Raw genomic sequence first — 12,618 nt, 5'->3', positions numbered from 1 at the left:
GAAAAGCTAACCATTGTCAAGGTCCAAGAGCCAAATATTAACAATTTGTACCACTGACAAAAAAAACAAAAAAAAAACTTTTGAAAACAATAGCAAGCATTTTTGTTATTGACACAACAGCATTTTTTTCTCAGAATGATTGGAACACTTGGAAGGATGCAAAAGTTTAAACCTCTGCCATCTGAGGACAAGTACTCCAATACCACAGTTGCAACATTCCATTTGAAGGGGGATGTGGTTAGTCAGCTGGAGAATCAACAATAACTACGGCATGTTTATTCAGCTTTATTATTCAAAAAAAGGTTAACACATTGAAAAAGCTCTGTTCACTGTGCAGGGCAGAATAAATCCTTGAGTTTAAGGGCCAATAGCATAGTATTTTGTGCACTTAATATCAAACAAAATAGATATTCTATCAGCCATGGATCGATCAAGATCTCCGTCTAGCCAGAGAAAACCTCAATAAGCCAGCCTTGGGTTTTAATTGCTGAGCGCTAGCAGCCTCCCCCTCCATTCACAGCTCCTTTAACGATTATGACTGTTTCCAGGTCTGCCGTCAAAGGACTACGCAATTGGGTTCATTGATTAAAGCCCAGTTATTACTGACAACACCACCGCTGTATGTAATAGTCCAGATGACATTATAAACAGATGTCTCCACTGGCTGCTCAGTAACTTCAGACACCACCAAACTGACATGATCTATCCATTTTTGACAGCCAGCTCAGTGAGAAACTGTACACCGGAACACCATCAATTGGGAGTGGACCATAGAAATCAGAATTTTCAATAAAAGTTTTTTTTTAATCAAAATCTTTGCCATACAATAAGCCAAGAGAAAATAGTTCAATTTCTGTTTAGACTTGATATAAATTGAAACATAAAAAACATTGGAAGCCACACCTTGTTTCCCTAGTATCAGGGTTGTCAGAAAACAAAACAAGCCCTTAAACTAGGCATGGGTAGGAGACAGTACAAAAAGAAAAAATAAATCCCCATCCCTCCTCAGAATGGGACCATTCAAAACAGTTGAATGACAAACTGAAAGTCTGTCACCACAATCACTCTTTAGTGTCCATGACCTCTTTAGCATCCATGCTCTCCATTTCTGTATCATCATCATCATCATCATCATCCACCTCCAATTCCACCTCCGGCATCTTCTCATATGCCTTCTCAGAAGGCTTCACTGTCACTCCATCCCACGTGGATGTCTCCACCACTAGATCTGACCAGAGAAAACAGAACAGGTAAACGCGTGTGGGGGAGAAAGTTCAATCACTAATAAAAGTGCTGTAAATGCCTCAAGTTCAGGTGAGTTGACTTACGGCTAGCGTCTCCATCCAGACCCAGAATCTTCATGTAGCCGCCATGAGACAGCAACCTCACCAGGGTCTGAGCAGTGAGGCACACCATGTCCTGGACAGAGCAAATATGTCAGCATCTTGGTATAGTGAAGAAGACACTGAAAATGTATTGTTTAATACACTAGTATTATAAATTAGGCCACGACTGTATTGCAGACTACGTTTTAGACAACCTAAAAAAATGGAATTCAAACAGAATAATTCAAGATTACATTCAGAAAGTTCAGGTTTACACTCTTACAAGATAAGAGACGGTCCGGCAGGTAGCCTAGCGCTTAAGAGTGCTGAGCCAGTAACCGAAAGGTTGCTGGTTTGAATCCCTGAGCAGACTACCTGAAAAATCTGTCAATGTGCCCTTGAGCAAGGCACTTAACCCTAATTGCTCCTGTTAAGTCACTCTGGATAAGAACATCTGCTAAATGACCAAAAATGTAATGGAGAGGCCAGCAGGCAAGTACCTGTTGCTCCAGGTTCATGACAGTGAATACACGGTAGTGTCCATTCTCACAGGGGTCTGCAATACCAGCTGAACCAGGCAAGAAAAGCCCCGATGACAGCATCTGCAAGCTCCGCCTGAAGGCCACATTGAGGGCTAGCGGCTGTCTGCTGGGGTTGTTCATGACTGCAGAGTGACCCTGGACAGAGAGCGAGAGAAACTGAAAATCTTCACCACGGAAATTAGAATAAGGCCAACACTGAAGTCTAATGAGCACATTAACATATGGGAGTGCTTTTTACACCTCTTCAGGTTAAACAATCTTTCCAACGATGACAACTAGTTTGCTTAAATAGGGTCAGGACAGACATACAACATAAATTGAGTGTATGCAGACAGTTGTGCATGGGGCTCACCAGTAAGTCCAACATCCAGGGGGTAAGGGGTTCAAACCCTGGGAAGCGGATCCTCAGGTCCTTCAGCAAACGGACCAGGACCTTCACCCTGATAGGGCAGAACCAGACCACACACACAAATTGACGTGTTTGGATAGGTATATTTAACATCAACAACATTTCCATTCTCTATTCAATCCAAAATTGACCGTTAAAAAAATAAACCACTGATGAAGCCATAGGTGGGTGGGTGGGAGTTCGCATTGGCAGCTCACGTAGAGTGGGAGGCATTTTCTTCAAACCAGCGAGCGTGGCGAACAGCAGCCAGGGAGTTCTGCAGGAGCTTCATATCGACTGTGGAGAAGGGAGACACAGAATCACTCAATATGTCTGGCTAAACCTGATGACATTGATGTTTTAGTCCCTCATGTCAGCTATAACAGCAATATTTCTTCGATCAGAGGATACACCGTAGAAGTGAAAGGTTAACAGCTAAACCATCTCCATATCTCTGGTTGCCTCCATCCACCCTTCATCCCCCCCATCCATTGGAAGAATGCCGCTGTTAATCCTTGCTATACGTACTGTGCACATCAGGCTCCAGCTTGCGCATGTTGTGGGGCACGGTGGCAATGAGGATCTTCACTGTGGCGTCGGCCGAACTGATCTCAAAGCCCGTCTCGTTGGGCAGCATGGAGAGTACTGGGGAAACATATTCAAACACATACTGTAGATTACCAATATAATCTCAGAAAGCCAGACCTAAAAGCATGCATAATTGCACCAGATACTTGATTAGGTTCCAAGACCGATGAGAACATAAAGAAAAGTGATGTGCATTACCTTCCGAAGGGTCCTGTGTGCGTAGGGTCTCCACCACCTTGGTTCCCAGAGCGGTCACCGTCTCCACTGGGAGAAACAGACACATTAGTGGTCAGTTGACCATGTTCCATCCACTACCCCATTTCCTCTGAGTAGTGATTACGTATTTGTAATAGTGACATTAGCAATGCATATAGCCTGGTTCCTCTCTAGGTTTCTTCCTAGGTTTTGGCCTTTCTAGGGAGTTTTTCCTAGCCACCGTGCTTCTACACCTGCATTGCTTGCTGTTTGGGGTTTTAGGCTGGGTTTCTGTACAGCACTTTGAGATATCAGCTGATGTACAAAGGGCTATATAAATAAATTTGATTTAGGTAAAAACTTACCAGAAGGCAATATCTTCAGAATGACAGCAAGGTCTGCAACATTGTGTCCTGTTGTCATGGTGCCTTTCTTGTAGGAGCCTACCTGTCTCATTTCCTCAATTTCCTAGAGTTAGAAAAGTATGAAAACAATGTCACATTCAACTCAACTGGTTTGAAATTCCCTCATCCCTGCATTTGAGGATTCACCAAACTGTATTTCTCTGGCGAGATGAAATCTGACACTGTAGTACGTACCACCTCATCAGCCCCAGCTGAAACGATGAAGTTGTCAATGACGTTGGTAATTTTGGTGACCAGTGACAAGATGGATGACTAGAAGAAAGAGAGAAAAGGTAAAACTACTGACGGCAGTTCTAACGTGCTAGTTCTAACTGGAGTCATCTTGGACACTGGTTCAAAATGGTTTAAGAAACACCGGTCTATGAAGCAGACAGCTGGAGTGAAGTAACACATTGGGCGCCACTAAACTATGGAGTAGGCTGCCACCAAGTGTCTGAAATCAAAATGCCATAAACACACAACTTGTTGAGCACTTGAAATCCACATCCCTGCCACAACAGTTCTTGCCTGAGAACATTGCAGACATGCCAGATCTTACAACGTATTAGGTATTTGTAATGGGAAATTATAGCAAATATTTTTATAGTTATAGTTATATAGTTTTTATAGTTATAGTTATAGTTACTGTGGATAGGTAAATAAATAAATGTTTATTACCTAACTAGGCAAGTCAGTTAAGAACAAATTCTTATTTACAATGACGGCCTACCAAAAGGCCTCCTGCGGAGACAGGGAATGGGATTAAAAATGAATTAAATACAAATAAGACAAAAACACATCACGACAAGAGAGACAACACCACATAAAGGGAGACATAAGACATCATAGCATGGCAGCAACACAACATGCCAAACATTATTTGGCACAGACAACAGCACAAAGGGCAAGAAAGTAGTGCAAAGCAGCCACAACTGTCAGTAAGAGTTTCCATGATTGAGTCTTTGAATGAAGAAATTGAGATAAAAATGTCCAGTTTGAGTGTTTGTTGCAGCTCGTTCCAGTTGCTCGCTGCAGCGAACTGAAAAGACGAGCGACCCAGGGATGTGCGCTTTCGGGACCTTTAACAGAATGTGACTGGCAGAACTGGTGTTGTGTGTGGAGGGGGAGGGCTGCAGTAGATAGTAACATGATTGTATCTGTGGGGAGATCCAGCCAGAATCATTCCCTTGGGGAAGGGAAAAAGGAGTTAACCATTCATGTTTAAGTACCATATTTAATGAAGCAGTTTGGTGCCTGTTTATCATTATCTGATGTAACTATGTACTGATGATCTTACCTGTGATCTGTATCGAATGTCTGCCAAGTGTTGAATGTTGTGGATTTAGTTTACTGACAGTAGCTAGGCTTCCATCCAATTGGTGACAAATTTTCATGTGAATGTTCTAAAATCAGCATAAAAATTAAATCCATTTTCTCACCAGATATGTGTTTCAATCAAATTACAGTGTGCGCAATGACGTAGAGCACATAATAACTGTAGCGGTTAAATTCCCATGTACTGAACAAAAAAATACAAGTTAAATGGGTTTCTATCACGTTCTCAACTCGACTTTTATTTTGGTAAGAAATATTGTGTTATACAGCAAATCTCTGGTCTTGGCAAGTGCACTCTAGCCAACAGCTCACAGATACAGTGCAGGTAGGCTACCTACATGATGAGAGAGATTATTTTAGTTTGTTAAAATGACAGTCAAACATTGATCATCATGTCATCAGAATAACACCCTCAAAATGTATTGGAAAGGAACATCAAGCTCATCACCATGCACTGGACTTCCTGACGGGCCGCCCCCAGTTGGTAAGAGTAGGCAACAATACATCTGCCACGCTGGTCCTTAACACTGGGGCCACTCAGGAGTGTGTACTTAGTCCCCTCCTGTATTCCCTGTTCACCCACGACTGTGTGGTCAAACATGACTCCAACACCATCATTAAGTTGGCTGACGACACAGAAGTGGTAGGCCTGATCACCGACAACGATGAGACTGCCTATAGGGAGAAGGTCAGAGAACTGGCAGTGTGGTGCAAGGACAACAACCTCTCCCTAATTGTGAGCAAGAGAAAGGAGCTGATCGTGGACTACAGGAAAAGGCGGGCCGAACAAGCCCCCATTAACATCAACGGGGTTGTAGTGGAATGTCGAGAGTTAAGTTCCTTGGTTTCCACAGCACCAACAAACTATCATGGTCCAAACATACCAAGACAGTCGTGAAGAAGGCACAACAAAACCTTTTCCCCCCCTCGGTAGACTGAAAAGATTTGGCATGGGCCCCCAGATCCTCAAAAGGTTCTACAGCTGCACCATTGAGAGCATCCTGACCGGTTGCATCACCGCCTGGTATGGCAACTGCTCGGCATCTGACCGTAAGGTGCTACAGAGGGTAGTGCGAACGGCCCAGTACATCACTGGGGCCAAGCTTCCTGCCATCCAGGACCTATATAATAGGCGTTGTCAGAGGAAAGGCCATAAAATTGTCAGAGACTCCAATCACCCAAGTTATAGACTCTTCTATCTGCTACCGCACGGCAAGCGGTACCGGAGCGCTTAGTCAAGGACCAAAAGGCTCCTCAACAGCTTCTACCCCCAAGCCATTACACTGCGGAACAATTCATAAGAATCCCTCTTGCTACTCTCGGTTTGTTTGTTACATCTGCAGTCACTTCACCCCCAACTACAGTTACCTCAACTAGCCTGTACCCCTGCACACTGACTCGGTACCCCCTGTATATAGCGTCATTATTGTTATTCTTGTTATGTTACTTTTATTTTAACTTTTTATTTTTGTCTACTTGGTAAATATTTTCTTTTTGAACTGCACTGTTGATTAAGGGCTTGTAAGTAAGCATTTCACAGTAAAGTCTACATTTGTTGTATTCGGCGCTTGTGGCAAATAAAGTTTGATTTGATTTAACCACCCTGTAAAGTTCATAACATATTTCATCTGTAGCTAAATAAAGTATGTTTTCCTGAGTTGTAGTGAGAGGACCACACAATATCATTGCGTGACTCCCAGTTTACTTTGATATGATGGTTATTATATAAATAGTTGTGAATAAAAGGCATTTCCACCACCATCTCACACTTAATTTTATCGACACAAAAAGATCCCACCTTGTCTAGCGTATTTTGTTTTTGACATTTGGAAAGGTAACAAATTTGCTGTTTCCATCAGACCTGTCGTGACATTTTTTATCCTTCATGTAATTTACTTGCATAAAAAGGTTGGATGGAAACCTGGTTACTGTGTGATTCTGTAGCAGCAGGGGTGTATTCATTACGACAATTTTTTTGCAAAATGTTTATCAACAGAAACCATTTACTCCAAACAGAAAACAAGTTTCTATTTGACAAATTCAAGTAGGTCCCTCCCCATTTCGTTCCATTTGTTTCTTAACTTCTTGGTGACAGGGGGCAGTATTTTCACATCCGGATGAAATGCATGCCCAAATTCAACTGCCTGCTACTCATCCCCAGAAGATATGAATATTATGTGTAGATTTGGATAGGAAACACTGAAGTTTCTAAAACTGTTGGAGCATAACAGAACTTATGTAGCAGGTGAAACCCAGAGGAAAAACCATTCAGATTTTTTTTTAACATCACTCTTTTCAATGGTTTTTCATTGGGAATCCAGATTTCGAAAGGACCTTCTTGCAGTTCCTACCGCTTCCACTGGATGTCACCAGTCTTTGGAAATTGGTTGAGGTTTTTCCTTTGTGTAATGAAGTAGCCCTGTTCAAAATGAGAGTAACTTCGCAAGTGTACTGTTTGTTAGAAGCGCGTGACCAGAAAGGTAGCATCAGTTTGTTTTCTTCCTGTATGGAACACAGATCCAGTCTTCAATTCTATATATTATTTACTTTAAATAATACTTAAAGTTGTATTACAAAAGTAGTTTGAAATGTAGCAAAATTTACAGGTAACTTTTGTATGCACGTTGCGCAAGTTGGAACCGGTGTTTTTCTGGATCAAACACACCAAATAAATGGATATATATATATATATATATATAGACGTAATTAATCAAACAAAAGGACAATTTGTTTATGGAACATATTGGAGTGCCAACAAAAGAAGCCTGTCAAAGGTAAGGCATGATTTATATTTTTAGTTCTGCGTTGTGTCACGCCTGCAGGGTTGAAATATGTTCTCTCTTTTGTTTACTGAGGTGCTATCCTCAGATAATAGCATCGTTTGCTTTCGCCGAAAAGCCCTTTCGAAATCTGACATGTTGGCTGGATTCACAACACGTGTAGCTTTAATTTGGTATCTCACGTGTGATTTCATGAAGTTTGATTTTTATAGTAATATATTTGAATTTGGCGCTCTTCATTTTCTCTGGCTTTTGGGCCAGGTGAGCCGCTAGCGTCCCACATATCCCAGAGAGGTTTAACAACATAAATGGATATTATTCCCAGCTTATATTACAGACACAGAACTAAAAAGGGCACTTGCTGCTGTAGTGTCTCATCAGACCACCGCACTTGAATTACTCCAGTTGTAAGGTCTGCTGCATGTGAACATGTTTAAAATAGTAAATGGTCATGTGTGCACGTGTGCGTCTAGTTACAGACCTGTTCAACAGAGGTGGGGCCAAGGTCCTGGTTCCTCTTCAGTAGGGCCTCACTGAAGGCTGTCTCATCGGGGGCAGGCTTCAGACGAGGGAAGGCTATTTCACACTGATGGGGAAATTGATATTTATTAACACATAATGGTACAAATATAATCTCAGTCATGTTGTATTATGTAAGTAGCAACATCTTCCCATTAGTCATCTCTAGTAGAAGGAAACTCTGCATCTAAAGAGTGCTGTGAAGCAGGGTCTTGAGAAGAAATGTGGAAGCTCAAGGATGGAAATATTAACCATAACTTGTCATTTCTTTGAAACTGAACAAGAATACTCACCACGTAGAGGTCAAAGGGGATGTGAGGGACAAATGGGCGAAATCTACAAACGGACAGGGCAATTTCACAGATTAATTTTATAAATGCATTTGAATTTCAATGCATTTCCTGAGTTGGTTTGAGTTTAAATATAATTTACCTCAAACATTACTAAGGGCGCACACTTTGCAATGTTCAGTGTGGTGCTCAGAAGGTGCTTACCCTGGCACAGGTCCTCCCCCCCGAACCCCAAAACGGCCACCACGGCCTCGACCCCTCTCGCCTCTGGCAAATGAACACATTCATAAACTTGATGCAAAGTATTGAACACAAAGCAACATTAAACGACGTTCAAAGTGATGTATTAATTAATAAACAAGTAAGGGGCGTGCTCTAGTACAATAGCTAGCTAGCGAGTTCCCTGAACTCTGTACACAACACGAGGTAACGTTACGCTTACGACGCTAACGTTAGCTAGCTAGAACACCTCGAGCGAAGTTTTAACTAGTGTTTAAGCGTGGTGAAATGCGTTTGGTAATTTATTATTGAAAGCCATCTAAATCACATACGTGTAAATATATATAATTTACCTCATTATGTGAGACGTTGTGGAAACTTCCTTGAAATCGATATGGAAAATGTGCACTTCTGCTGCTAGGAGTGTTCGAACCGGCTGCGTTGGCTTGTTAGTGGGTGTGGATTCTTCTTCTTTTTTGAGGTTTAAATGGCAGACTACAACCTACTGTGTATTGCCGCCACCTACTGTTAGAGGTAGTGAAACAAAAATGTATATTCCTCACTCTATCAACCACGTGGGTCAGATGGTGAGCACCAACCACTTGATCCAATTCTTCACATATATCCTTTGCTTCTAGCACCACCCCAGACATACCCCCCCCCCTTGATAGGCACGCTGCTTCAAAGATCCACACACTAAAATCCAATATCTTATTGAAGCGCAGAGTATGCTCTGTCTGTTCTACTGATAGACAGAAAACCAAAATAAATCAAAATAAATCCACTTCTTGTTACGCTCACCTTCTCCAACGCATCCACGATTTTCAGACTTAAAATGAATCTCCCAGGTAACTCCATCAATTCAAAACCCTCACTCTCACCCAAAAAAATATCAGAACTAGGCTTGGATTTACCAACTTCAACTACCACTTTACTTCACTTATTTCCTTTCGTATTCGCCACTGATTCCAATACTTCTCATCTCCACTCGACGCGCCATCTGATTCAAACAGAACATGTAATTCCACCATCTTCCCATTAGTATTTTCCTGTTTGACCGTGTCTTCTTCTTCTTTGGATTTTATGGCACACTATATCCTATAAGGTGTATTGCCGCCACCTACTGTACGGGTTAGTGAACGATATGTGGGCTTGGCTAAAGTGTGAGTTAGCATGCAGCAATGACTGGTCCACCATGAGAATGCTGGCACTTCCGTCTCCTTTGTCGTTTCACTTAACGCCTCATTTACATTACAAAAGGCACATCTCAAAAGGGCTTCAGGTAAGTCATGAAAGCACAAGTGATAGCACTTATTTTTTCAACAAATCAATACATTAAGAACATGGGGAAACAGATATATATAAATAACATACAAAGGATAATTGGGCTAGGGGGTACAATATCACATATATTTAATTGTCTTAAAATATAGTTCAATTTCTTTTTGTAAGGTAAGAAAATGTGGTGTTTTGTTTGTAAATTTGCATTTGTGAATATGAAATTTGGCCAAAAGAATAATGAAATTAATTACATAAAATGTTTCAACTTATTTCTATCATAGGTAAAGAATCCAAGCAGTACATCTCTCCACAATAGTGTAAAATCTTCATAAATGTGTTCAATTATAAATCTACTGATGTCTTGCCACAGTTTCATTGCATGAATACAATGCCAAAAAAGATGCAACACCGTTTCTGGGTGCTCATTACAAGGTACAATTTGAGTTTATGTTTTTCTTAAACTTCATCATATAGTGGTTGGCATGAATAATTTTAAAGGAAACTTCCTTAATTTTAGTAGATATGTGTGTGGCAACATCCAAACTTTTTTCCAACAGATATTAGCAATAAAACCGTTCCAATAATGCATGACTTAAGGTACAACATCCTGCTGAAACAAGGTTCGTATCGCTGTGTTGTTGAATGGACCAAAGGAGAAACAAATCTTTCCTACTAATGAGTCAACAGGGTTAATGGAAGGTAGGTTCTGAGGGTCAGGTCTTGACACGTTCCTGAATAATAAAGCAACACCTGAGGGAATGGCATCTAAAACAACTGCAAAATCTTTGGGTGTTACAGGGATCTTGTAAAGTGATGAGAATTCCTTGTAACTAAGTAAAAAAACATTTACAAGTTGGCTCACCAATAGGATATTATTTCGGAACCAATATTCTAAAAACAAAGAAGTATTTTAATACAATATATCCCGATTATTCCATATACAATTTATGTGTGGAGAAAACGTATGCTTACAAATTAAGGACCATGGCAAGAAAACATGCCGATGAAAAGCAGAGTTTCACTGGAACTTTGTCAATATTATAATTGCAAACCAACATGAAGTTAAGGCCACCAAAAGTAAAGAAGACAGGAATACAATTCCACATAGAAATGGCTCCAATTGATCCTGAAAGTATTATTTAAGGTAGTAAAGTCCAGAAAATTCAGCCCACCATACTCATAAGTGTTCATTACAACAGTTTTCCTAATGTAATGGGTATGGTTTCTCCACGGAAAGTTGAAAAGCATCTGGTCTATCTCCTTGCTTATTTTACCATCAAGATATAAAGATAGAGCGCCATATGTTAGTCTAGAGATACCTTCTGCCTTGGTTATTAGGATTCTTCCTTTTAAAGATAAGATCCTTAGTAATGGTTATGCCTAAATATGTAAGTTCTTCTTTTACTGGAATACCATAATATGAAGGTGTCACACAATCTTCGACAGCCATGAGTTCACATTTATTAATGTTAAGATGTAGACCAGACGCTTTGGAGAAGGATTGTATCACATTGATCGATATGGGAATTTGGTTGGCATCTTTCAGAAAAAGTGTAGTATCGTCAGCCAGCTGGCTTATAATCATTTCTTTACCAGCTATGGAAATACCTTGTACAGGACTATTATTTAAAGAATTTGTAAAGAAGTTGGGTGATTAATAAAAACAGATTCTGTATTGCCGATCGAGTGAACATTATTTAGTGAGTCAAAAAACATATTTACGGATTCCTGAGAGTACGTAGAGCTATACAATTTCCTGTAAAAATTACTACAGTATTTAGCGATTCATTTTTGGTCATCTGTAATAACACCATCAATGTGTAACTTATGGATAGTGTTATTTGTAGAATGAAATTTCTCAAATCTAAAAGAAATAGGATGAATTCTGTTCTCTCTCCTCAAGTCATTTTTTCCTAGATCTAATAAAGGCTCCTTCTGCTTTTAATCTATAAACAGTTGAAGTCAGAAGTTTACATACACCTTAGCCAAATACATTTAAATTCAGTTTTTCACAATTCCTGACATTTAATCCAGGAAAAAAATCCCTTTCTTAGGTCAGTTAGGATCACCACTTTATTTTAAGAATGTGAAATGTCAGAATAATAGTAGAGATAATGATTTATTTCAGCTTTTATTTATTTCATCACATTCCCAATGGGTCAGAAGTTTACATACACTCAATTAGTATTTGGTAGCATTGCCTTTAAATTGTTTAACTTGGGTCAAACGTTTCGGGTAGCCTTCCACAAGCTTCCCATAATAAGTTGGGTGAATTTTGGCCCATCCCTCCTGACAGAGCTGATGTAACTGAGGCAAGTTTGTAGGCCTTTGCTCACACAAGCTTTTTCAGTTCTGCCCACACATTTTCTATAGGATTGAGGTCAGGGCTTTGTGATGGCCACTTCAATACCTTGACTTTGTTGTCCTTAAGCCATTTTGCCACAACTTTGGAAGTATGCTTGGGGTCATTGTACATTTGGAAGACCCATTTACGACTAAGCTTTAACTTCCTGACTGATGTCTTGAGATGTTGCTTCAATATATCCACATAATTTTCCTTTCTCGTGATGCCATCTATTTTGTGAAGTGCACCAGTCCCTCCTGCAGCAAAGCAGCCCACAACATGATGCTGCCACCCGCGTGCTTCACGGTTGGGATGGTGTTCTTCGGCTTGCAAGCCTTCCTCTTTTTTCTCCAAACATAACGATGGTCATTATGGCCAAACAGTTCTATTTTTGTTTCATCAGACCAG

At 40.5% G+C, this 12,618-nt stretch overlaps 1 protein-coding gene across 1 annotated transcript; it reads right to left on the bottom strand.

Moving 5' to 3' along the window:
- Nucleotides 1-269: 269 nt before the first annotated feature.
- Nucleotides 270-9,631, bottom strand: LOC112228698 (interleukin enhancer-binding factor 2 homolog). Its single transcript, XM_024394247.2, has 14 exons — nt 9,387-9,631; nt 8,939-9,110; nt 8,571-8,633; nt 8,370-8,412; nt 8,039-8,143; nt 3,638-3,715; nt 3,404-3,506; nt 3,042-3,107; nt 2,784-2,900; nt 2,474-2,552; nt 2,220-2,307; nt 1,826-2,002; nt 1,329-1,419; nt 270-1,228 (listed from the first exon to the last, which is right to left on the bottom strand). Exons 2-14 carry the CDS (start codon nt 8,941-8,943, stop codon nt 1,062-1,064), a joined length of 1,182 nt encoding a protein of 393 aa, XP_024250015.1. The 5' UTR covers nt 8,944-9,110; nt 9,387-9,631; the 3' UTR covers nt 270-1,061.
- Between the last annotated feature and the right edge of the window lie 2,987 nt (nt 9,632-12,618).

The sequence above is a fragment of the Oncorhynchus tshawytscha genome, linkage group LG03, assembly GCF_018296145.1.
Source record: "Oncorhynchus tshawytscha isolate Ot180627B linkage group LG03, Otsh_v2.0, whole genome shotgun sequence".
Lineage (NCBI taxonomy): Eukaryota > Metazoa > Chordata > Actinopteri > Salmoniformes > Salmonidae > Oncorhynchus > Oncorhynchus tshawytscha.
The sequence above is the reverse complement of the archived record's forward strand: the minus strand, read 5'-3'. Positions and strand labels throughout refer to the sequence as shown.

Coding starts and splice junctions, on each gene's coding strand:
- LOC112228698 (XM_024394247.2), bottom strand. Junction 3,716..8,038: donor GCCCCACCTCTGTTGAACAG/GTCTGTAACTAG, acceptor TCTTTCTTCTAG/TCATCCATCTTGTCACTGGT. Junction 3,507..3,637: donor CAGCTGGGGCTGATGAGGTG/GTACGTACTACA, acceptor TTCTAACTCTAG/GAAATTGAGGAAATGAGACA.